Source organism: Cydia splendana, chromosome 4 (assembly GCF_910591565.1).
Source record: "Cydia splendana chromosome 4, ilCydSple1.2, whole genome shotgun sequence".
Classification (NCBI taxonomy): domain Eukaryota; kingdom Metazoa; phylum Arthropoda; class Insecta; order Lepidoptera; family Tortricidae; genus Cydia; species Cydia splendana.
Window position 1 is genome coordinate 19128297 of NC_085963.1, and position 26425 is coordinate 19154721.

The window sequence follows — 26425 nt, forward strand, 5'->3', positions numbered from 1 at the left end:
AAGGGCCACTAAAATAAAAGTACGAAATTTAATACAAAATAGACTTTAATTTCATACAAAATTACAATAATTTCGTTTCAATAAATACGTCTCATATAAAACTCCTTTGGTTTAACAATTTATTCCAAAGAATAACCAAAATATGATTTAATAACATAGTAGATTTTTTTAACATCGTGTAAATCATATAAGACAAAATAAATATCCAATTTTCGCGTCTACCAATACTTGACTGGGCTATATAGACTAGAAAGTACAAAATATGATTGTGTGATGCAAATAGTTAACACAATTATATCTAACATAGTATAGGGTTACGCGGCACATGAAAGCATATTCGAAAATTAAATAAACTTAAGAGTAACAATTAAAGTAGAAAAGAGAGGTTACAAATATGGCACAGAGGACTGGTACTGTCGAGTGGCTCACTTATCTTTGGGTTTCTTTTCCTTCTTGCGCGGCGGCGGCACCGGGGCATCGCCCTCCTTTTTGACTACTTTCTTTACGACCTTCTTTTTGGTGGCCTCCTTAGGTGCCTCGGCCGTGGTCGGGGTAGAGGGCGTCTCTGCGCTGGGGGTGGAAGGCTCTGAGCTCGGCGTAGAGGGTGCTTCCGAGGTTGGCGTACTGGGCGAAGCGGGTGCCGCCGCGCTTGGGGTAGCGGGCGCTTCCGCCACTGGCGTAGCGGGTGCCACAGTGCTTGCTGTAGCGGGCGCTTTCGCCACTGGCGTAGCGGGTGCCGCAGAGCTACGGGTAGCGGGCGCTTCCGCCACTGGCGTAGCGGGTGCCGCCGCGCTTGGGGTAGCGGGCGCTTCCGCCACTGGCGTAGCGGGTGCCGCCGCGCTTGGGGTAGCGGGCGCTTCCGCCACTGGCGTAGCGGGTGCCGCCGCGCTTGGGGTAGCGGGCGCTTCCGCCACTGGCGTAGCGGGTGCCGCCGCGCTTCGGGTAGCGGGCGCTTCCGCCACTGGCGTAGCGGGTGCCGCCGCACTTTGGGTAGCGGGCGCTTTCGCCACTGGCGTAGCGGGTGCCGCCGCGCTTGGGGTAGCGGGCGCATCCACCACTGGCTTAGCGGGAGCCGCCGCACTTGGGGTAGCGGGCGCTTCCGCCTCTGGCGTAGCGGGTGCCTTCGAACTTGTCATAGATGGTGCCGCCGCGCCTGAGGTAGCGAGTGCTTTTGTGATTGGCGTAGCTGAAGCCGCCGCACTAGGTGTAGCGGGCGTTGTTGCGGTTAGCGTAGCGGGTGTCGTCGCGCTCGGTTTAGCGGGCGCCTCTGGACTTGGCGTAGCTGGTGCCGCCGCGGTCGGCGTAGCTGGCGCTACCGCGCTTGGCGTAGATGGTGCCACCTCGCTTGGCGTAGCGGCCGCTGCCGCGCTCGGTGTAGAGGGCGCAGCCGCGCTTGGTGTAGAGGGCGCCTCCGCGCTAGGTGTAGCCGGGGCTATGGAAGATTCTATTTGTGCAGCAGTGGTTTTCCCCTTGGGCTTGACGCCGATCTGCGCGAGCGACACCGGCGAGGCGGGGGTGGGTGCGGGAGGGTCTGTGGGAGTGAGTTCCGAGGCGATGATAGACTGCGCGAGCGCCGCGGCGTCCTCGAGCTCGGAGTCGGGCGTGGCGAGCGGGTCGGCGGCGGCCGGCGGGCTGAGCTGAAGTTTCTCCACCTTCTTCCTGCGCTCGCGCTCCTCCGCTACAACCAAATCCCCTTTATTCTCTCCTCGTATTAGGCGTGGCGTTAGTATGGCGTCACATTAGAGAGCAAGCTCGGTTAGGGCCTGGAACAAAGTCGAGGGAAAACAGAGCGCGTGTTAGAGAAACTGTGCGGCGGAAAGTTAGATCGGTGTCAGTTTAGCGGAGAACTGAAGCGCATTACAAGGATAATCATCAATGACTTCGGTGACAAATTTTATTATAGTTATTAAAACTAAGTTCTACAAATGAAGTGCGCGGAAAAAATAAAATAAATGTGTGTCACGAATGAGTAAGCATTGAATAATGCTCCTTGCAATGTGTGAAACATGTAAAGCAAATAAAACCAATATGAGGTTGCAGCACTTTGTGCATCGAAAGTGCAACAACCTGGGATGAGTGAAGTGCATCACGCAACATGCAGCCAAGTTCACTCTGCAATTCAAGCTAGTATTGCAGGGTAAATACGGCTCATTCCGCCGTCGCCTCAGCCCCGCGCGGAGAATCTGAAGTTACATTCGTTCCCAGAATAGCGTCCTGAGTCGTTGACCAAACGTACCTACTTATTTCATCCACTTGGACTCAACCCAACATCCGCTAATAAAATGACGTAGTTTATTCGAGTTTCAAGGGCGGTGAGATTCAAAATTATCGACCTGGACGTAATAGGTCTGTGCAAATTTTGGTAATATTGCGTCGGTTCCAAGTGCAAGTTGTTAAATTACCTGATCTATCAAAGCCGCGTCTCTTGCGCTGCCTCCTCGGTAGCTGGGTGAAATAACAACGAATTTTGAAACGTATGCTCAGTAAATCAACATAAAACCAAAATCATCACAAAACGGCACAAAAAACATGTGGATGCATCGCGTTGTGGATCGAGACGTTAAGGAGGCGCGACCGAACGAGGATTCGCATTCGTACCGGATCATGATACCATGAAACCCGAAAGAAAGAGATGCCTTCCCCATGACAATAATTGAGTAGTGTCTTTTCAAAGGGACTTATTTTTGTATGTAGTTCATAGAGTAATAAGCGCTTTTGAACAGACTCTCCTTAATTAGTACCCAGTTGAATTGAACTGAATGAGTAATGTTCCCCACAGCAATTGACTATGAACATATAAAAAGCTGAATGATGTCCGAACTGTTGATACAAATATTTTACTTTAATTTTATTAATTTGGAATACCTAACATAAAAGGCGCGATCTACTAATCGATCTATGTAATCTTACAGCCGTATTTATTTTTAAGTTTTTAGCATGATCCTCATTCTTCGCCACGTTCTCGATCCGCGCCTCGTTTCGATGCGGCTAAACATAAACATTAGTAGAAGTTTAGAAAACTGCAAAATGAACTAGATGAGAGTGCAAAGCCGTCGTCGCAGCCGTCCGGGTCTACTCACATTTGGCGGCGGGGTCGACGGGCGCGTCGTCCTTCGACGGCGTGTTGGCGAGCGGCGGGCTGTCGCTGGACGCCGACGTCACGTCCAGGGCCTTCTCCGGCGTCGCCGCCGCCGGGGCCGCCGGGGCCGGCGACAAGGGGGCCGAGGCCGCCGGGGCCGGCGACAAGGGGGCCGAGGCCGCCGGGGCCGGCGACAAGGGGGCCGAGGCCGCCGGGGCCGGCGACAAGGGGGCCGAGGCCGCCGGGGCCGGCGACAAGGGGGCCGAGGCCGCTGGCGCCGGCGACTCCGGGGCCGCCGGGGTCGCGGGGGCTGCAGGTGCCGCAGCGAGCATCGGCTCAACGGCGGCCGGCGCTTCGGCGACCGGGGTGGACGGCTCCGGGGTAGACTTTGGCGTCGCCGGCGGCGTAGGAGGAACTTCGGGTTTGTCAGTCTTTTCTTTGATCTCCTCTTTAGGAGGCTCGGCGGCCGGCGCCGGCGCCGCTTCTACGGGGACCGCGGCGGGGGCTGCGGGCGCAGGGGCGGGCGCCGGGGCCTCCGCCGGGGCCGGGGCCGGCGCTGGAGCCTCTGCGGCGGGAGATATGGGAGTTGGTTTACCTGCCGCCTCGGCGACCGGCTCCGCGGCCGGAACTTCGGCGGGTTTGGCCTCCGCCGGGGCTTCGGCGGGCTTCACTTCCGCCGGGGCTTCTGCGGGCTTCGCTTCCGCCGGGGCTTCCGCGGGCTTCGCTTCCGCGGGGGCCTCTTTAGGCGGGGACGGTTGCTTAGGCGCGGGCTCTTTGGGTGGCGACGGCTGCTTCGGGGCTTCCTCGGGAGGCGAGGGCTGTTTCGGCGCCTCCTTGGGCGGAGAAGGCCGCTTCGGCGCCTCCTTCGGCGGCGAGGGTTGCTTCGGCTGGTCCTTGGGCGGGGACGTCCTCGGCTGGCTGAGGGTCTGCGAGATCTTGGCCCAGATGTTGTCGAAGGAGTCCGCACCCATGTAGTCGATGTTGCCGGCCTCCCAGCCCTGGCGGCGCGTCAGCTCGTCCAGCGCCTCGCGCGCGGCGGCGCCCGGCACCACCCGCGCCAGGTTGCCCGCCACTCCGCTCTGAAATAGAACGTTACTTTAGAAGTTTTACTCCGAGTCCGAGCTCGACCGAAAGAGTGAATAGGGAGGTTGGTTAATAAATAATAAAGTGGCGTGCTAAATACACAAATCATACGGAGCATGCGAAGCTTTGTCAAACGGGTAGCTTACTTATAAATTATTGCGATTACCTGGCGGGAGTCCGTGATATTTTGAATGATGAAGATTGAAGATGATACATACCTCGGACGTCTGACTGAAGGGATGCACTTACTTGAGATGCCTGGTTTTCGAGCGCTTCGTCCTCCTCTTCTGAATCGTTGGGGGTCATATACTCTGATGAAGACGGCGACGGGGTGGGGGGTATTTCGTGGGAGCAGATCTTTCGTCCGTACGAATCGATAGTGGATATATGTTTTAGATAGTAGTTGTCGTACGGGTGCCTCGGTTTTATATCCTCATGATCACAACTTTCGGTCTCGGAGGCATCGCCGTTCATGTCTTTTATCGCCACCGGCACACCGGCTTCCTCGTTCCCTCTTTCGTTATCATAGTCTATGTGAACGTGATGTACTATGTGAACCCGTGAAGTGTCTACTTGCGTGTGATCTAAACCTTTACTCCACTGCGAGTTGGATGATTCGTGTGGCTGTTCAGAATGGCTATGATCATGATGATGATGGCTCGTGTGATCGTAGTGATGATCATGAGGATACTGCGCGTGAGTTTGCCCGTGATTGTGGTGGTTTTCACTATGATGATGGTGCGGCGTTTCGTGATTCGTGAAAGATTGACCTGCCTCATGGTGATGGTACCAGCCGTGGTGTTCATCGGTGTGGTGGGTGTGAGTGTGAGAATGGTCCCGGGAGTGATCTATGTGGTCGTGGCTGTGTGTGTGGTGGGGTTCGTTGTGCCAGTGGGTGTCGTGCTGGTAGCCGGCGGGCGGCTGCCACGCGTCGGTGTGTGCCGGTGCTTTATATTCCCACGCGTAGTCTCTCACTGCTTTGTGATCATCCGAGACTTCCGGGTTTGGATTGGGTGGGACGTTTCCTTTGTAATTCTGCCAGGGATCGTAGAAGTCTGTGAAGTCAGGTTTGTCGGCTACCGCTTCGTCTTGGAGTTGTGCGTCCGGGTGGTGCCACCGGAATTCTGATCGGGGGTCCAAGCTGGGCTCGTAATGTTGGGCGTCCGGAGGGGGCATCGGGGGGGCCTCTACCTCAACGTCCTCAACCTATCGGTTGAAGTGATAATACTCAGTGAGGAGGCATGCGCACACGCTTGAACTAAGCATCACGAACACGATACACGGAGCTTTGTCCAAGCGATTATTAGTAAGTCAATACTAACCGCGTCACTAAATAAACATACGGATTTCTTTTTCAAATAACAAGTTCATAAATATTAGTCGATATTAAAGAACACATCATCTGTACCTAGGTACTTGTAGTTCTACAGTTATCAGAACTTATAAAAAGCAAAAATAAAGACAAAGTATTATATCCGTATGTTTATCTAGTCTACGCGGTAATTTCACCAAAATACCAACACCAACTATGTATATCCCAAACATTGACAGCTTCAAAAATCCGTGCAGCAAACAGGCTTAAAAAATGTTAGTATTTTGGGGAAATATTATCACAGCATAAAAGAAAAAAAACGGTGCTAAGGAATAGTGCACGAAGCTGATGCAAGCGGTATTTAGTCACTCAACAAACAAGCACTATGCAAAAGACCTATAGTCTAAACTCAAACTTGTGCATAAGGTTGTATACATATATGTCTGATGCGTCTACTGGTATCTATATAATTCTCACCTCTGAAACACTAACGTCCAGGTTGGAATGCTTGGAAAACATGGTGAACAGTTCAGATCGGTGCTTGGTGTGGAAATGTGTCGGTTTACTGGACTCGTCAGTTGGCGGTTAGATACGGCCGACCGCGAGTGGATTGATTGCAGTTATTCGATATCGAGATGCACGCACATGAGTGTGCAGGCAGGATGTTACTGAAGTACCTATTACCACTATGTAGGTAATGGTCTACCATTACATCGATGATATAAAAGATTTATTGATTGCATTGAATGTGTAGTCTTTAATTCAACATTAAAAGTCATGTTTTTAATTTAATAACTAATATTACCTAATGAGGAAATAAATAACTCTGGTTGTAAAAATTTGATGTTTGACAATTCAAAAATGAACGCCAACTTTTGATAACCAGAGTTACCGCATAAATTGATTTGCTAAACCAAAAAAAAATCTTCCTCGGTATTAGACTACACATCTACAATCAATGAATCTATGATAATAGTTAGCGTCGTATGAATAGTAAGTAAATAATGAATTCAACTAATTGACACTGAATCCAGAAAACTGATTTTCCATACCAAACCCGAAACATTCTTAAAAGAACTAGAGGTACATTTTGTAGTCGGAAGTATGTGACAGGTTTTGAGAAGGGGTCTCAGACTTCACACTAAGAAATGCAAATATTAGATTATCAACAAACAGTGCACGAGCGCAAATTCTGTGAAATCGGTATATTTGTATTTGTTTTTGTATTGATTGCGTCAATGCTTTTCACTATCTTGTTTGTATATATCTATACCTATTCCTACGTACAAAAGGTATGTGTAGGTACATAAAATACAATACAATATCTGCATTATCGAAGTAGGTACATTACTAGTGTGTAAATTTTATCCTTCTCACAGCATTTTTTCTGAATCATATGGTCTAATGACGTAGGTAAGTTAATACACATTATTCATTATTATTCTAGAACAAAATGTAGTCTAAATTAATGTCAAATAAAATTTTTCAGCACTCTCCATGCTAACAGTTATCAAAATATTTAATATGGAACCTACAACTAGCCTTTTTTACATGAGCACAGTAAGAAACATTATGCATCATTAGATACAGATCAAAATTGAACAACAAATCCCTAAATGTTTACTACAGTCTGTTTAAGTTAACTCTGCTCCGACTTGGCAAACGTGTGGTACGCTACTATAAACATCAAATGGAAAAAAAACTAAATCAAGGTTGATATATGTAGGTTAAACTTAACAGGGCTTTCGACGATGGCACTTTATTGTCCTGAATTTGACAATCAAATTGATAGTTTCCTTCTCCGTCCCCATGAGAATATGACGCGTATAAGCGCTATCACACTTAGCGCCTCTTGCGCCATCCTACTAACCCGGGGTTAACCGGTTAAACCGTTAACCCAGTGTCAAATTGTACTGGTAACTATGGTAACTCCAGGTTTAACCGGTTAACCCCAGGTTAGTGAATGGTGCAAGTGGCCCTTAATCACTGCCTAGACGGTGCAGAGTAAGTTTAGACATACTCGATCAATTTACATAGAATAATTCGTCAGACTTACCATGGATGTGTCGAGCTGGTGGTGCACCTGGCCCACGAAGAGGTCCCACCACAACTGTAGTAAGCCCTGCAGGTGGTCGGGCGCCGACACGGAGCGCGTCTCGAAGTCGTAGGGCTGCAGCCAAGGCTTCGCCGCGCCGATGAAGTGGATGATCTTTAGGTCCTGCCCGTACCTGGAACGTGCGGGGAATAGGGTATCATACTGTATTTAAAATACTTTATTCTACACATGCATGAAATAAACTAAATAAAGCACCAGATAATTATTAGAAAAACACAGAGTTATTTTTGAACACAAGTTCTATTTAATAAATCGGATAGAAATATAAAAAGTAGGTAAGTTGACCGTGACGTCACGATGTAATGTTTCATATAAATTCCATATTAGCAAATCGTTTTGACAGTTCTAAAAAAGTAACTGATTTGACTAGTAGGAAAATACCCTATTGTTGAGAGATTTTGATTTCAAAGTTACCCTCCTAAGGCCCAAGATCCTACCTATAGTACTTCTTCAGTGCGATGAAATTTAAATCATAAACCATTGGAACAGAGTCGCTTTTGCTTTGTTTTGTTCAATTTCAAACAACGCAAAATCAACTCAATTTACTACACTATAAGTTCAAATTTCAGTACCTAGCAAATTTTAGATTTTTTCATTTGTAAGGCTGGGCCTTAGGAGGTTACGCAATTTTATATCGATCGTTTTGTTTTCCGTTGACTTCAAATTATTCAAACGCCAAAGTTGACGGACTATTAAAAGTCAGCGTTTCGGTCTGACGGTGACCCGCCCTCTATACTCATAGATAAGGCCCAACAAAAAGCGACATCTAAGATGGCTTAAGGGCAACATCGATTCCAGAGGTCTACCCTCGAGTATACAGCTCTCAAGACTCCAACACAAACAACAACCGAGAATAAAACATTTAAAAAATGTAATTAGTTTAAACAGGCGGTGCTTTACAAACAATTAAAAAAATAATGTCATACTGTTTGAGTGCCGGCAGGTAGGAGTAGAAAGCAGCTGACGTGACGTTGTAGAGGAAAGGCAGGTGCTTGTTGATGTCGCTGCGCGCCCAGTCCGAGAAGAACGAGTTCAGCAGGCCTTGGTCGCCACCTGGCAACAGCATTTGGAGGTAGAAAGAAAACTATCTACTTAACTAAGCTAGGGCCACTTGCACCATCCCAATAACCCGAGGTTAAGAGGTTAAGCGGTTAAACCAGTGTCATATTGTACTGGTAACCATGGTAACTCCAGGTTTAACCGGTTAGCCCCGGGTTAGTGGGATGGTGCAAGTGGCGTTAAGTGTGGTATTCCACCTGTCCAATTTCTTTGTCCAATGTGTATTTTGTCTCACATTTTGCTTAATGAGAGAGTGATACGCAATGACATTGTTGGACCAATATATTGGACAGATGGAATACAACCCTAATCTACAGAAAACAGCATAGGTGGTTGGTCTGTGAATTAATCAAATAGGCGGAATGACCTTATAATACCTATCATTGTATTTTTTTTTTGTTTTAATCCTATAAATTTTCAGGCCTGCCCTATAACTTTTAGATTTTAGAACACAACTTCCGATGTTGACCGTTTTATCGTCCACACAGTGAAATGGGCATTTCTAAACCGTATTGCGATGACATAAGGACTGTTGTTATTACTGTGTAGTACAATCATTACAAGCACTTATTGAATAACAAATAGCGACAACTTTTCATTCGTCAAATAGCATTTATCATTTGGCAGACGAGTAGTGGCGCTAATAGTTAATGACAAGGTGGTGATACTATACAATTTATCTGCGAATATAATTGGTGCTATAACAGAATCTTAATGTGTCTGGAGGTCAGCCGGCGTATTATGGATAGATTTATCCATCTTTATCTACGTGATAAAATAACTGTGACTTTTTAACACCGTGGGATAGAAAGCGACGGACACCGTTTTAACACGCTGTCACGTAGACAAGAACGACCATCATAGTTAGGGAGGCGAGGTAGCTAAATGGCGTAATTCAACGGCGCCGTCGAGACCTATCAAAATCGAAAGATAAAATAATTTCGAAAAGAAAAGCTCGTATGGCAAAAACTATTTTAGCGGTGGGTTTGGCGTGTACGGTTTTTCAAAAATGTTAAAAAAAACAGTTACTTGGGCATTCTCGAGCGCGTCAGATATTCATACTACGTATGCCCCGAGTGCCTCTGATAACAACGGTATACTAATCTGCCGGTTTGCGTGGTGGGGGTAGGCATATAAAGTAGTCAAAAATGCAAGAAAAAAAAATTTACTCGAGCGCGTCAGATTTTTGGAAGGGGTGTTAAGTAGGCCCCAAGGAAGCTTCCTTTAAAAAAACTGACGATTTCGGCGTGACGATAAGTTACGATGAATTTTTGAAAATGCAAAAAAAAAAAGTTTTTTTGAAATACTCGAGCGCGTCAGATTTTCATAGGGGAGGTTTATCTCGGTATCCTGAAAGCATATTTTTTTAATCTGACAAAAATGTTGGTGGGTTCTCTTAATCTGACCGGAAAAGGTTTTTTGGTTGAGTTTTTATGATGCTTCAAGTCAAAAAGTTTTAACTTTGGACAAAAATGTAAAGAGACCTTTTTTATGTAAAATAAAATTACCTTTTTTGTTTATTTAAACTTTTTTTTTGTAAAATGTATCGTTCGCGACTTATATGCCGCAACGCGTTCTTAGGAAGACGAAATGGCTCCTCCACACTTCCGGTCATGCGGAAACCGGCAGATTTTGTATTTTTAGTAAGTTTTAGATTATATTCTTCAAAATAAAAAATAAAAAAATCGCGCTCGAGAATGCCGGATTAACGTATTTTTTTTACAAGTTCGCGACCCTATAACTCGGCGGCGTCAAGGACTTATCGTCAGATTAGTTAAATTTAGTCTTTAAACACTAAAATCAACCCCCAATATCTTAATCTGAGGCGCTCGAGTATTTCAGACTATCCATTTTTTTTTACTAATCTGATCGTCTATCCTAGGCGCGCGTCACTACATATAGAGCTAAATACTTTACAAGGTTGTTCTATTAGGTCTAAGGTATCTCTCATATCTTAAACTGCCACGCTCGAGTATTGCCGAAAATTCCCCTATTCGCCTCCCTAACTATCATATCCGTACTGAACAAGCCTGATATATTGCGATCTATTTCAATATAAATGTATAAATATTTACAGTCCAAAAATATGCGTATGTCGGTCTAGCTGCCAATCATAGTGACGACAGATGATATGCACCTAGTAATGATATTTCTAGATAGTATAAACAACATTGATACTGGCACTGCGTCACCGCGTCCGATAATAGATTCAACATAGTGTCGGTCCATTGACTATGAATGACACTCCTTTGGCCGTAATCTTTACGTTTTACTGGCTGGGACTTGATAACCGTAATGTTTCATGTTTAAGCATATTTTATTATATCGTATTTTACAACGCAGGTGTAGGTACCTACGTAATAATGTTATAATACCTATCTTTATAACTATTAGCAAAATTGGATTTATTTCAGAATTGGAATTGCAAAAGATGAAACGGATCCTTTACGGGATTAAATTCGTCTTGTACGTTTGCAGTTCCTATACAGTCTGTGTCTGACCATCGGGCTTTATCTCTAGGGCTTGATTTTATCGAATATCGAGCCCTGGATTTAAAGCCCCATGGTCAGACACACCCTGTATACTTCCACCTACCTTAACAAACCTCTGGAGCTGTGACCAACTAACCACAAGGAGAACGAAAGTAAGAAGAGGTCAATTCTTTTCTTATTCCTTTCCATAATCATGATAAACTTCTCTAAATTGGTCAAAATAGAATAGGTACCATGAGTTTTTGAACTTTGGATAAAAAAGTTATATTACCGTCAAAACTGCCGCGCTCCTGCGCGAACTTGATGAGCGCGTCAAAAGTCGCCGTGGAAGGCGTGTAGACGAACACGCCAGAGTTGAAGCAGTCGGGCCAGCCGACGTCGGGGGCCGCAGAGAGCTCTTCCCGCTCGAACAGCTCATCGCAGTTCTGTACCACCTGCGAAAAGTTTCCAGTTTAGCTTCTGACACAAAATAATAGTACTAGGTACAGAAGACTCACTCTCTAACAAAACGCGTCTGTTATGATAGGACAGATATGGCTGCTAGGTAGCGACAGCGCCACGCGCGGCTTATGGCTAGCCACCAAAATTGGTGTGGAACGGATGTACTTTTAGCTACCTGTAGCAAAGCGACGAAATCGCGGAGTGAGCCACGCCTGCTTCTGATCAGTCTGTTTCTACTGTACCATCGCGTCCACACCGTTAACTGACATTTCGTATAGGTAGGCGCCTTATTGCATTGACATACGTAAGGTCCGCCGATCCTGAGTGAGTTCTGCGGGCGAGTACCGCGCTTGATTAGCCGAGCTTTTATTTGGCCTCGTGAATAATCGAGGCCGACTCACGAGTAAGAGAAAACCAATACAATGCGTAAAGCTGCATACGGACAGTGCGTTCCTGTGTTACGCGTAGTCGCGGGATACGCAGTCCACGCGTACATTGTACCAAAAACCGACTATGGCGGCTCGCTAGTGTACGCGTAGCTTGCAGCTGCAAGTACGGACATGGTGTTCCAGGACACGCGTAACCGACTATTACGCGTGCCAATGTACGCGCAATCCGTACGCAGCTTAAGGCGCATGCCTGATGAGACTGCTTTGACTGGCCAGTTCGATAGGTCAGTCAGTAAACCAATGACTTTGAAAGAATATGCTTCCGATAAGATAGTAACAGTAAAAGAGACTAGACAGTATGATTTTCATAATCAACTGCGAATGCGTTAATAATAAAATACTTTACTACAGATATCAAATGACTACTTCCTAATTACTGTGTGTCATGTTATGGCAATAAAATTATTAGTTACGGCTATATACAATAACTAAATTTTTCAATTAAATTATTTAATGGCTGTCATTTTCCGGTTCGCGTCATCGAGTCGGCTTTCACGAATTTCTACTTTCATATGCAGGTTTCCCAACACGCTAGGTACGATAAAATATTTTATTTTTGTGCCACTTAATTATTATGCCAGGCAATAACATGCAATGCAAATACGAATTAACGAATGTAACGAAACAAGTATTCGTTTTTAGGCTGAAGAAATCTACTTAAGGTAAGCATCCAATCATAAAGCACAATCAATAAAATTGATAGGTATTATTTCGTATCATGAATTGACTCACCTGAAGTACTCATATCAATTTTAATAGGTACGAGAGCTAAATCCCACGTGGGTGTAATGAGGGACATCGTACGATTGAAACAAGATAAATATTTAGCGCACTCCTAACACTAATGTCGCACGTGAACGCGAAAACATAAGCTGTTTAAGAAGCCTTTATCTGAACGCCGATTTAAGTATAGATGACATAATAACCCGCGATAAAAAAAACGTAGCAAGTCAATGAAACTGAAACACTATCTCATTGTTTGTTATTGGAACCGAAACGGTCGGTAAATTGAATAATGCACAGGCACACGCATCGAAGTCATGTTTTTACCTAACATCATTTTTGTTCTTTCTTAATTAAGCACCTGAAACAGTGTCAGAAAAATTGGGTCAGATTCTCAGACACGGTTGACCCAAAGACTTTCTTACACGAGTATATGTAATTCCACGCTTTCTGTCACACATGTGCTGTATGAAAATCATAGAATGAAAGTGTAAATAAATAATGTTTGGAGCGGGTCCAAAAAGTCTGGAGCAAATATGTGGGCCACGGTTATGCGGGCCGTCATCTCGTGTTACGTTAACATCCACATCCGGTACCTAACATTGACTTTCTTATAGTCTAAACAATTGCCTGTCGAAATAGACTTTACGACTTTCGTGTGATTAATAAGAAAAAAAAACAGTAGTGTGCGGTTGTAGCGCATAATCTTAATAGCCTTTCCAATCTGTTTAATCATCTATTTAATCCATGCCTCGCATTCCAAGATATTGTAAGTACAAATATAATATGTATGTGCTTCACGTGTGTCTGGCTGTGACATAGGTATATATATTGTATTGTAGCGCCCAAACGGATACATTTCTTCTTAGTCGGATACTCTTGTCAGAGCAGTCGTGGTCATTGAGGTCGTTGTACGGCCTTTTTAGGGTTCCGTACCCAAAGGGTAAAACGGGACCCTATTACTAAGACTTCGCTGTCCGTCCGTCCGTCCGTCCGTCTGTCACCAGGCTGTATCTCACGAACCGTGATAGCTAGACAGTTGAAATTTTCACAGATGATGTATTTCTGTTGCCGCTATAACAACAAATACTAAAAACAGAATAAAATAAAGATTTAAATGGGGTTCCCATACAACAAACGTGATTTTTGACCAAAGTTAAGCAACGTCGGGAGTGGTCAGTATTTGGATGGGTGACCGTTTTTTTTTTTTTGCTTTTTTTTTGTTTTTCTTTTTTTGCATTATGGTACGGAACCCTTCGTGCGCGAGTCAGACTCGCACTTGCCCGGTTTTTTGTTTTTGTTTTTTTTCTAAACGGATACATAAGTAAGTAGATTTTGATTTCAGTTTTTTTTGTTTCACCAGTTTCAAATATCTGAATGTCCAAATGTTGAATCGTATCTTCGTATCTTGGGTTAATTACATAAAAGGATCTGCACAGATTTTTGTGATATGATGTATTAGTGATGATTTTGATTTCTGAAAAAGTGTTATTGTGTATACCTATCAGGATTTTTGTTATTAAAATTTTATTGAATGAATCTTTTGATCTCTATCAGTTAAACTTCTATCAGTTTCCTGGCCCTGATAGGTGCATACCGTTCAATACCCTACTTTTATAATGCTCGATTAAAAAAATTAAGCATGCGACTTATAACATCCGTAGTTCGCATGATTGTTTGGTAAAATTAGAAACTCACTGATATTAATACTTAAATAAAAAAATATGTAATAGGTGATTGACTGCTGTTGTCAGGGAAACGCAAACAATCTACTGTTATCGTCACAGAATTTAAGAGTAGGCGGAAGATAAAATGCACTGACTTTTATATGTTATGTACAAGCTTATCGTCTCAATGAGGTTAATGAGTGTCGCCTTTCCGTTTCGTATGTCATTGCTCGGTGGGTGAAAGAAAAAAATAAGCGAGTGTAGGTTACGTTACCTACTCTAAAACAGGAATTAATATAACCTTCCATCCAAACCTCTTTTCCCAAATCGCAGTCTCAAAAATCGCTATGGTTATATATATGTCGTAGTCAGATCGTATAATCCGCCGTATTACATTAGGTACGGCTAGCCGTTTTCATAAACAGGGGCGTTTTGAAATGCGGCGGTTCGACTATTAGCCGGATTGTCATTGCTATACGTTCGATAAGGCGGCCTACGTTTAGCCGCATCGTACTACTATTTAGATTGTAGAGTGACCAGTTCTTTCGGTCGCCTATGTAACCGGAGTTTGACAATGTTTGCAATTTAATTTATTTTTACCATGGTCCCACCGCACTACATGTGTTTCTTTTCCAAAACATTCCCTCCACAACTTAAATAGACGGAGCCCCGCTTTGCGGGGCTCCTATTTCTGGCGGTTTGCCCTTCGGGCATCTGAAGCTACCTAACGAACCTAACCTAATACTTACCTACCTACGCTTTTTTTCCCAAAGTGTAATGTTTTCACGGACGTCTTACTAAATCAATAGGTAGGTAGGTTAGGTTCGTTAGGTAGCTTCAGATGCCGTCTAGTTAAGTTGGGAAGGAAATGTTTTTTGAAAGAAACAGGCCGACGAACTCCAGATTTGATGGACACCCCAGCGTTTTTCATAGTTTGTTGTTGTTATGTCAGGCAGCGCCACGAGTGTTAAAAATGGGAACTAAAAACTGTTAAAGCGGCGGCTAATGACTCGCTGTATTAAATTACAGCTAGCCGTGTTGAAGAACGTATGGCGCCGAATACATTCCGGCGGATTCTCATTCAGCCGCATTCAATCCGGCTAATCGTTGAACCGCCGCATTTCAAAACGCCCCTGTTTTTGAAAACGGCTTGCCGTAATGTAATACGGCGGATTATACGATCCGACTGCGACATATACATTAATAGGCGTGAACCAAGCAGAGCAAAGATATCTATATTCCTATATGTATTACTGCACCTATGCGCTTAAAATTCCTTATCTTTTTAATTATTTATCCGCTATAATAGGAAGCGATATATCGAGAAATAAATATAAATATACCTAATCTAGTAAATGTATTGAAATAGAAGGCGCGATTGACAAAAATATTTATTTGTGTTTGACGTTGAAATAAGCTAGAGTAGAGATGCTACTTGTTGTTGACATTGTATGAGTAGTTACTTTTTATCACAAAATACGGGTACCTATCCTTAAATGACGAACCGTTGACAGTATCTGCGTCTTACATTTTCGTTTCGTTCTCAGAAACACACAGTTCTCGCCAGACAGTGAACTTCTTGTGTTAATTCTTGAAAAGATCGTTTACTCGATACCTAATGTCGCGCCTCCCTTGCATAGGCCCTACTGGACGAAGATGGACTCCAGCTAACAGTGCGAACTTACCAGGGTATCAGCGTCCAGAAACACGCACTTCTCGTACTGCGTGAGCCCCCAGCAGTGGATCTTTGTGAAGGTGATGCCCAGCTCGGGCCGCTGCAGCAGCGCCAGATGGGCCGCGTCGCGCGAGTCCAACACATCCACGGTCACTACCTCCGTGAATACTGCGCGGAGACGGTCTCTGTGGAATTAACAAATACGGTTGTAAAGAGATGTAAACTTTTGAGTTTTACTGTAGCTGGTCATTAGAACGAGTGAGGTTTTCAGTGCTTAAATACAGAGGCCCATTTCTATAAACTCCCTTCTGTACAGATTACCATGCCATTCTGAGAACAGTTTGCTCAACTTTGGAGTTTATGTTCGACGAACGGAGCCCTCGTAAATATTAAAAGTACTCAGGGAAAAGCGTGTAGCACGCATTTACAATAAATCTTAAGCTATTTTGTGGAGGTTTAAAATGAGTAGGTTGACTGACGAGGTTCTTGCTAACTCGGTTAAACATGGCTGTAGCCTGTAGCTTTTCTCTCTTATAAAAATACCTACCTGAAAAACATTTTTTTCTAATGGCAGACAGAAAATAACTTAGACCCTGTAAAACCCACTACTTTGAAATATAATCTGGCAAATACTTGCGGTGTGATGTGACATTTAAAACATTCAAATGCTCATATTAGTCAGTCGGTCACCTAATTAATTCTCATTGGAGAAAATCCAAAATTTAGCAGGAAATCATTATCCCAAACAGCATTAATAAAGTTCGTCCATTAATTTTCCATTATTAATTAGTCTGAAGTTCTGGACATTTGGGAGGTAGTGGCCCATCCATATTTGGAATCCTTATAACGATATAATTTGTCATCACCTCGGTTTGCAACGAGATAAAGATAGTTTCGCTGCCAGTTTTCGCCACCGAATCGTTTTTTGACAAGCGACGCCTCACGCGCCTGTATCAGGTGACAAAGAATCAAGCCGGGTCAGGTAGTGTGCTGCCATTGGTATTGTAACCGGAATCCTCTTGGAAATGAATAATGTAGGTTATCACCTCATGGCATCAGTAACTGATGGTGTGATGAGGACCACAGTGGAGTGCGTGGAACGAACGCGGCGCAGGGAGTGTGCCAAGACCAGTGCCCCCAGGCCGTAGGAGTCGTTTGTGGCCAGCGTCACCCATGCTCGGTCTGTGGACAAGTACATACAATACGTTAAACAAGTGTTTCAAATAATTTTACTTGAGTTTTATGCTTCCAGAATAGTAAAGCGATGAGGCTGTGGAAAGGCAGCCTGGGGAAATACCAGGGCCCCTCCGCGACCAGCGACTGACAGCGACTTAATTTCCTACACCGAAATACTCCTACTACTGAGCTTGCATTCCAGCGAAATCTGGAGTGTAAATCGAACAAACGAGAGTTTTGTCGCTGGTTTGCTAATTGGAACAAACATATCGTAAACATTATCGTAAATTTTAATCTTGAAAACTAATATTTTAATCTAACGGACTATTATTTTCCTGACAGCAATTTACCGAAATTCTAAAATGCTAAGCCCTAGGGCTTGCTGGTGTATTGTTAAGTAGAAATTATGCTAATGTATTAATGTTTGAACATGATTGAGGTTTATTCCTGTTTAAGTAGGCGTAGCGTAGGCCTGCATTCAATTCAAATAGGGGAGCAGGCCGTTATTAATACTGATAGTCTGGTTAAGTAGACAAGGTATTCTAAGTATGATCCTAACTGCACCCTTGTGTATTTCCAGACCCCCCCCCCCCCCGGAATTTAAAATGACGTAATTTATGAATAGCCCCATATCATAAAAACTCAAACCTAAAATGGCATTTCATGAAATGATCAATGACCTGGCCACGACATTTATAAGAATAGGTACCTACATATAAGCAAAACATGAAATTATTTGCTAAGATAGGTATAATAGGTTGCATGTTGAGCGTACCTCTAGTTTACTCCATCAATCAGTTCGGATTAGTTCAAAATTGACGGCTGCATGGTAGAATGATCGAAGCGGCGTAAATATTAGACGCAGATACCTGTTTGCAAGTGCAGAGATGTTCTACTGGTATCATTTTATTTCTCAGTTAACGATTTCAAAAAGCCATAAAACCTCAGCGTCCATATGTATCCGCATAATACAAAGAAAATATCCAGTTCTAGTAACCATTATATAGAAAGCTGTGTAGGAACCCGATCTCTCTTCAAACGAATTCTGAAAAACATTTCAAAATAAAACGTTGGGTTTGTTTTGATTGTTGTTACAGCGCGCATTTTCAAGGTTGAAACACAAGTTTCCTAATGTCAAAATATTTTTAAAATATTACGCATTTAAATTTAGCCGTGAATTACATTTGATTCTGACCATCACCGCTCTCCTTAGGTGCCAAAGACGCAGATGTCTTAAATAGCTGGAAATCGTGTTTTAATGAAGTGTTACGCAAATCCGTATTTCTGCGTTCTCGACTTGGGCTAGGGTATATTTAATGCGTTTTTTATTTTACTGTACTGCGCAGGTCCTAGACGTAGGAAGTTGGCACGTGGACGGGATTGGCGCCTAGGTCCGTTTGCGCGCAATTTATTCGCTGTCAATACCCCGACACGTGTAGAATTAGCGCTCGTTGAAATTGAAAGAATAATAATTGAAGTCTGATTTATTAGTTGATAAGTTTCTTTTTATTAGGCTTATATCTATATTATGCCTAAATACCTATGTTTACTTGAACTGCATGTTTTCGTTGTAATGCCAATTGGACATCAAACTGCATGTTTTCGTTGTAATGCCAATTGGACTAGATGATAATATTTTAAAAACATCACTACATCACTTTCAGAATGACCTTTTAATTATCGTTTTAGAATGCACACTCATGTTATGTGTAGTCAGACGTTTGTTATTCAGAAAAGCATTTAGGTACGTGAATAATGTGTTGAAGTTTGTGGACGCGGGCTACTCGCATGTTGTAATAGACAAGTGCCTCACGCTGGTCCGAAATAGCGCGACACAAATAAAATTGAAAATAAAACCACTGGATAGCGTCAGATACTCAGCGCGGGCTGACGACGCCTTTGCATTCCACAATTAAACCGATAAATAGGTACATGTCTTCTGGGCTCAGCCTACGCTTCGTTAGACGACCACCACATGCAACTGTAGCGTCAAGTGTCAACGACTCATTTCAAATCGTGCTTTGACACGATTTATCGACAGATATTGGCATCATACAGGCATACAACCATCTATCTATTCATAGATAGGATTTATGATGATGATGCAGTGGGCGGGTTAAACTACGTCAGCTCTGGAAGTCTGGAGCATCAACTATTGAAAATTTTATTTGTAACACCATCTAATTTTGGCATAGGAAATGCCGCCAGTCGAGGCCAAATTTTAATGACCAGGAATCTGCACCCACAAGATGTTTGTTTTTGAAATTTCAACTACGCATAACGATTTACTAATCTCCCAAGGTTTCAATCATAAATCAGATTTCGGCAGTGAAAATATTATTTTGACGCTACTGAATCGCGTTGTGACTGCAAAATAGTTCGGTAAAATACCGCTTTTAGACGGTTGTTGATGTATTTATGAACACGAAGCATGTCAAAAGGAACCCCAACAAGGCACTCGAGAGTAGAGGCAGGATCAGGCGTGGGTCGGGAGCAATGTCCCTGCGGTTTCTATTTAGGTGCGGCCGGTCTGGCGGGATGGAGCCACGCGGGCAGTCGACCGCTAAACGGAATAAAGGAATGCAATCGAAAACCCATTCATCTTCAATATTATGCCGCATGGCAGTAGGCCGGATAAATCAGGAATTAATTAAATTTGTAGTAAATAAGAATATTTATTTATTGCTGGATTACATTCGTTAGTGATCCATAACTGCACACGCTAACTGACGTGTTCTGGTTGCGTTACTAATGTCTATATTCATGTCCTATCAGGTCAGGTATTCAGCAGCGCTGAAGTCACAGACCTAGTGATCATTGTATAGGTTATAGAGAAAGTAGGGTAAAGTAGGAGAATGTAGTAGGTAGACAAGTACCGGTAATCTGAGAATGCGCTGCTTTCATGACAGACCGTTAATATTTTAAGGAGGTTGGACAATGCCCTGATTATTTTTAATTAGTCACTCTTAGTCACCATGCCCTAACGTATGTGCATAGGTATTTATCAATTACTAATAGCGTATCGAAACTTACAGTCACATTGTTATTTTTACAGTATTTACAGGAAACATTTCTGTACGTTATTTTCACTGTACCTACACAAACACATACAGACACAGGCATTGATAAATACCTAGTGACCGCCGATAAATTTTAACGAGCGACTATCTATCGCGATCGTGGATTGGAGAATTCATTGGGATTAGCTTTATGGTATACGAGTGGGATTTCTCATCAATTAAACTGCGAAAAAAATAACCACAGAATTTGTATAGGCAGTGTAAAAGAAAGCCTATGCAGCAGGTTAATTTGACATTTCGTCAGCAAGAACAAAATCAAAAGCAAGAGTCGGATGTTGGTCTACTCCACTGACTCCTACTGTCCAGACCAGTTTTTATGAATGGTTCCTTATTTTTTAAGACATATGAATTTATCTTCTAGACATGACATCGTTTGTGGCACTTGACTTGAGTGTATGTATTTATCATCGGCGCCAGATCAGCCGCAATCGGGTCGAACGAGACTGCGGCCGGGGTTGAATATCAGTGCAACCGCAACCTCCCGCGAAAACTACCTTAAGTTACTGCGACACTTAGGTCATACATCCAATAATAGAATAATCCTTTCAGTAGTTTTCAATCTATGGAGCTCGGAGTCTCTCCGAGGGATCGTATTCGAAATGAAGTCATCCGTCAGAGAACTCAAGTCGTCGACATAGCCCACCGGATTAGCAAGCTGAAGTGGCAGTGGGCCGGTCATATTAGCCGTAGAACCGATAACCGTTGGGGTAGACGAGTTCTCGAGTGGAGACCGCGCATCGGCAAACGTAGCGTAGGACGCCCTCAGACTAGATGGAGTGATGACCTTCGCAAGGCGGCTGGCAAGAGCTGAATCAGAGTTGCCGCAAATCGTGCTCAATGGCGTGCAATAGGAGAGGCCTATATCCAGCAGTGGACGAGAGTAGGCTGATGATGATGATGAGTTTTCAATCTAGAGCAGTTCAAAATGAACTCTGCATTTTGAAAATATTAGACGTTTTCTTCTAATTTATTAGCAGATTACTAGTTCGCCGGACGATATCAGCCTGTCAGTTGTTCGGAGCTGTCAAATTTTGCATTTAACTGACAGGCCGATATCGTCAGGCAGACTGGTAATCAGTGCATGGGCCCCTTTGGACTATGTTATATATTCACAAAGCCCTTTCATTTGGTACCCCACATGGTATGTTTAAAAGAAAAAAGTTGAAAACTTTATACTGTCGACTTTATGTTATAAAAACACATTCACCACTTTAGAAGGTGACAACATGCATTTTGATCATATCTCATTGAGAGAGATAAGAATTATGACGTTTCTAGGTGGAATTATGAATGAAAAACTACCCACTGGCGTCTGCCAGTCTTGGTTGATGTAATATATCTACGAACGGTTTTAGGAAGTATTTAGTTGTAGTTAAACTAGTTAATACAAAAAGTTATCAAAAACAATATCTGCAGCCTATGCGTATAAATATAAAGTCATGGTCAAGACCGTTTGCTAAATACGGTGTGATAAGCCTAGGTATATATTATAGTGTTGTTGATTATGAATGTGTAAGTACAGCAGATAGCGTGTGTTTATTTACTCGCACTGTACTGTGCGGCGTTACGTTATCTTTAGAGAATAAAATAAAATTAAAATCATAGTTTATCTATAAATAGTTATAACCCGTGTGAGATTTTTTTTCATACCTATACTTACCTATGTAGATTATACCAAATACCTATAATGAGTTTTTTTTATGTAGTAAGTAAATTGTTTAATTTAGTCTTGATCTAAATTTGCTACGGTCAAAATTAAATGACTTTTTTCGGTCAAAATTATTTAATAAAAAAATCTAAAGTTGAATACATAAAATAGCTAATAGTGGGTAGGCGGAAAAACCTAACACATACAAACGTCGCATCAGAAAAATAAAAAAAAACGTTAACTAAGTATATAAGATGTCAGGCCAAAGAAATCATAAAATTTGATGAATTTAATAGAATTTTATGAATTTAAATTTAATAGAAACCTATTAATTATTATTTTCTAATTATACTACTACGCGGTACTTATGGATTGGCGGTATTTATATTTACCATATATATACACATATATGTGAAGGAAATGATGTAGGTACATAAATTAAAATTCTTGAATAAATTATCTGGAATTGGATACCGTTCTTATGTAATACAAATATATAGATCACTTTTAAGTAATATACATAACGTACCTAACCTTGAAACAACTATTTAAAATAATTAGGTAACCGTATATTAAATTCCATGCGATTTTTGGATATAGGTAAATACAATAGGTAAGTAACGTAACAGCATAATATTTTTAATAAGATACCCTATTATTTAACGAAGATAATACGATAACCTCTTCTCAATATTTATATTTCAGGCTTTCAGAAATCTTTAAAAAATTAAAGAAAATTCTATATTTTTGGAAAACATAATTTGGACGTACCTTAATAACTTGCTGTCTAGAAAAAAAATGGTTAAAAGGACTCACTTGACATTTTGAAGCAGGGTGTAGTTTCGCGTGTGACAGTTCCAGTCACCCCTAAATCCCCTAATGTCACAAACTACACGCGCACTCCGCGCAACACTCGCAAATGCATCCACGAAGCGTGCGCGAGCCCCCCTCGGAGCGCCGGTCCGACACCGACACACGCATACACACATGCAAAGCTCTAACGTCATTATCTACACACAAGCAAGTTTGTAGCAATGTTTACATCAAGCAAAATTAAGCGAGCAAAGCCAGCAAATAATTAAAATAGCAATAAGCCAGCAATAAAAAGCAGATGAACAATGCCAATGTAGCAGAAAATGATGTTTTATAAACAATCATTCAAAGAATGACAATAAAGTTTCGACGGCTGGTTATTTAACTCTAGCAGCACTGGCGCTCATCAGCTGTTCCGCGGGATCGATAGATGTCGGTGGGAGTCGCTTTATTTTCGACATCGTACAATATACATATAGCTACATCATAACGGTATCCGTAGTAAAATCACTTCGGGTACCCAATGCGCTAGTTTCTTTCATGGTCCGCGGTCTTTTTGATGTCATCGTTCGTAAACCCGGGTCGATGAACGAATTCGGTATTAAGATGACGAGAAAATTATGCAATGCGAATTATATTGACGCATCCTTATTTATTTATGGTAGTCGGAAATAAATTCCGACCCAAAATGCGTAAAATTCCGTAAAGGGAAGGATTGTGCTGTTGTGTTTGTTTTCGGTGTTTCGGTGGAAACGATGGCTAATTCTCCAACGAGCATTGAGACGCAAATAGACAGTTTCTTGGAGCAATTTAAGAGAAGCGCCTCTAAGGCTATGGAGGAGCGAATAGAGTGGCCTGACGGTCCATCTCCTGGGGCGGTGGTGAAGTCTCGCAGCAGCTGCTTCGCGCTGGACACTGCAGCTGGTGAGTCTATTTTGAATGATCCCTAGTGGCATTAAGCTCTTCTAAGTACAATACGCTTAAATAAAAAAGCTCTAGCATCAGTAAACAAAATCTAGTAAGGTTGTTGATAAAGATAACCAGTTATCTGAATGACTCATGCCTACATTATATTAGAGAAAAAAGATTGTTTTCAAAATTTCAGTAGCTCCGCGCTCCATCGTATAAAAAATAACATCGACACGAAAAGAAGAAGTAGCTCCACAATTTAAATTTAATTGTCGTGTGAAATGAACAAACAAATCCCAACGATTTTTTTTTCTAAAATATGGACCATGGCCTGGCCTACAGATAAATAAATGATGTACTTTTTTTATATTTTTGCCAATTTGGGTAATCCGACGAAATGTTTTATTAGTAAACTCAATTCAATTAAAATAATTTATGTTGTGTTTTTGTTAAATGATGTCAAACTTTTTATTTATGTACATATTTGGAATACCTATTTAATACAAGTATCCACTTGAGCTTCATCATAAAACAAACAATGGAAGGGCTCTTGATCAAATTATTGAACGTTTAGATAACCCAGTAAAAATGTACTTTGTTGATTAGTTGGTAACGCACAAAGGAATTGAGTATCACTTCGAATTAGGGCATCGTCCTCGGAAATCCGATAAACGAACTTTGCCGCTAGGATTCTTATTAGAAATAGACGAAACTTAATGAGGTCCATTTAATAAAACCTCACTACATAGTTACGTACGTAACTACCTACGTACTTACGTATCAATATAAATGTCACGTTCATTTTCTGATGTTTAATACCTATTCGATTGTGATTTGTGATCTATCTTTTCTTAATTAAAAATGATAAGTGCTTGAATTTCACGATTATCTAAATCTATCGGTAAAGCTTATATCCAGCTATACATACTTTGATTTGATTTGTTAGAGCTCTTTCCCACTGACGTCCAGTTTTTTTGCGGGTACGGTCTTCTCAGAGGCGTATTTACAAATTTGGCGCCCCGGGCCATTTTGATTTGCCGCCCCCCTTCATCAGTGACGATAAAGTATTTTATTTAAGAAAAAAAAAACCTGCAACAAGTACCTTTGGGGTGTGAAATAAAAAAAAACTAAACATTTACCATTTACTCACATAGGCATTTACATTGTTTTCCTATGTACAAATTGGTTGACAAAATCATCAATAACGCTGTCGTAATTTAAAACGTTTGTCAGCTCAGCTTCTATATTAAGAAGAGCTAAGCTATTCAGGCGCTCTCCGCTGATAGTGGAACGTAGATATTTTTTTATTCTTTTGAGTGCAGAAAGGTGACGTCACTAATGTCACTATTCTAGATACAGATTTATATGGGCCGTTTTTGTCACTCAATGACGATGCGACCTCGTTATATTTGCCTGATCTGATCGGTGACCGGTGGGTACTGCTGGGTTTTGGCCATTGAGAATCAAGGTGAGATATGGCAGTCAGGCTGGATATAGCTAAGGAGTTCGGTCGGGTCTGGCATCGAGTCTGCTCGAGGGACTATATGTTATACAAATGGATCGCTAGCTTTCACATGAGCCGTATAGTAGACGGAAGCTGCTCCGATAGTGTGGACATTACCGCTGGCGTTGCACTAGGTTCTGTGCTGTCATTGCTGCATATCAATGATAATCATTGCTATGCAGACGACAGTAGTAGGGATGCGTATTACACAGGCCGTACCATTATCCCTCATTCTGTGGTGCTGGAAAGTCATGAAAAGTATTGTATTTGTACCTGATATCGAGAGCACTCTATCTGTACTGAGTTTCGGCATGGGATCGGAACAATTTAGTGAGATTCAATACCAAGAAGACACAAGAACCGCCCGTATGTATATAGTCAGATGGGTAACAAATAATGTTAGGTACGTACGTGAAAACGCGAGCGTAGCGAGCGCGAAATTTTTTCGAGAAAATAGTAGGTACATTTTTAGGGTTTCGTACTTTAAAAGGAAAAAAACGGAACCCATATAAGATCACTTTGTTGTCCGTCCGGCCGTCTGTCTGTCTCAATATAAAGGGTCTTGACATGACAGAGGGCGGCAAAATCGACAAGGCTTGTTATTTAAATTTTACAAATAAATAGGGGAGCGACAAAATTCTGGTCGACCCTATCTGAACAGCTAATAAAATATTTTTTTGACCCAAATTTGCCGCCCCCTAAAATCTGCCGCCATAGGCTTCAGCCTACTCAGCCTAGTGGTAAATCCGGCACTGCGCCGTACTAATACTTTTGAACGAAAATGTTGCTTAATTTAGGTACTTGTTGGTAGATATTTTTAGCAATTGGTGGGGTTTGAAGCGTTCGTTTGTTTATTAATTTAAATGTCAATTAAAATATAATAAAAAATATAGCTAAGTTTGATTATAAAAGGCGCCCAGAAAAAGCCGCAAGGGGGCGGCTTCGCCGCCCCCCTGCGGCCTGCCGCCCCGGGCCATGGCCCCCTTGGCCCTATGGTAAATACGCCCCTGGGTCTTCTGCAGGATCCCGTTCCCCCCGTACGTCCCGTATGAGTATACGTGCTAATCTTGTAGTAACGTTCACACTGGCATTCTGTTTACTCGGCATACTTGCGGGATACCTTCTACAGAAAATTGGATCCTGGATCCTGCAGAAAACCGTAACCGTAAAAAGACTAGACGTTAGTGGGAAAGAGCTCT

At 42.5% G+C, this 26425-nt stretch overlaps 2 protein-coding genes across 8 annotated transcripts in view; one reads left to right on the forward strand and one right to left on the reverse strand.

Annotated features, from left to right (window-relative positions):
* Nucleotides 1-27: 27 nt before the first annotated feature.
* On the reverse strand, nucleotides 28-22983 carry LOC134790088 (proteoglycan 4-like). 7 transcript variants are annotated; one of them, XM_063760856.1, is made up of 11 exons: nucleotides 22817-22983; nucleotides 17143-17278; nucleotides 16107-16281; nucleotides 11413-11575; nucleotides 8517-8643; nucleotides 7531-7702; nucleotides 5952-5981; nucleotides 4412-5368; nucleotides 3081-4158; nucleotides 2403-2445; nucleotides 1540-1678 (listed from the first exon to the last, which is right to left on the reverse strand). In XM_063760856.1, the coding sequence occupies exons 1-10, from the start codon at nucleotides 22821-22823 to the stop codon at nucleotides 2411-2413; spliced, it is 2880 nt and encodes a 959-aa protein (XP_063616926.1). In that variant the 5' UTR covers nucleotides 22824-22983; the 3' UTR covers nucleotides 1540-1678; nucleotides 2403-2410. The 7 variants fall into 7 exon arrangements, with proteins under 7 accessions (XP_063616922.1, XP_063616923.1, XP_063616924.1 ...); XM_063760858.1 differs by having other exon boundaries at nucleotides 1626-1763; XM_063760852.1 differs by lacking the exon at nucleotides 2403-2445 and having other exon boundaries at nucleotides 28-1678.
* A 238-nt stretch (nucleotides 22984-23221) lies between these two features.
* The window catches only part of LOC134789977 (guanine nucleotide exchange factor DBS-like), a 144773-nt gene continuing 141569 nt past the window's right edge, over nucleotides 23222-26425 (forward strand). Inside the window, exon 1 of the mRNA XM_063760705.1 lies at nucleotides 23222-23737. Coding sequence (XP_063616775.1) covers nucleotides 23569-23737 — 169 coding nt within the window. The 5' untranslated portion in view covers nucleotides 23222-23568. The remainder of the gene's footprint in view (nucleotides 23738-26425) is intronic.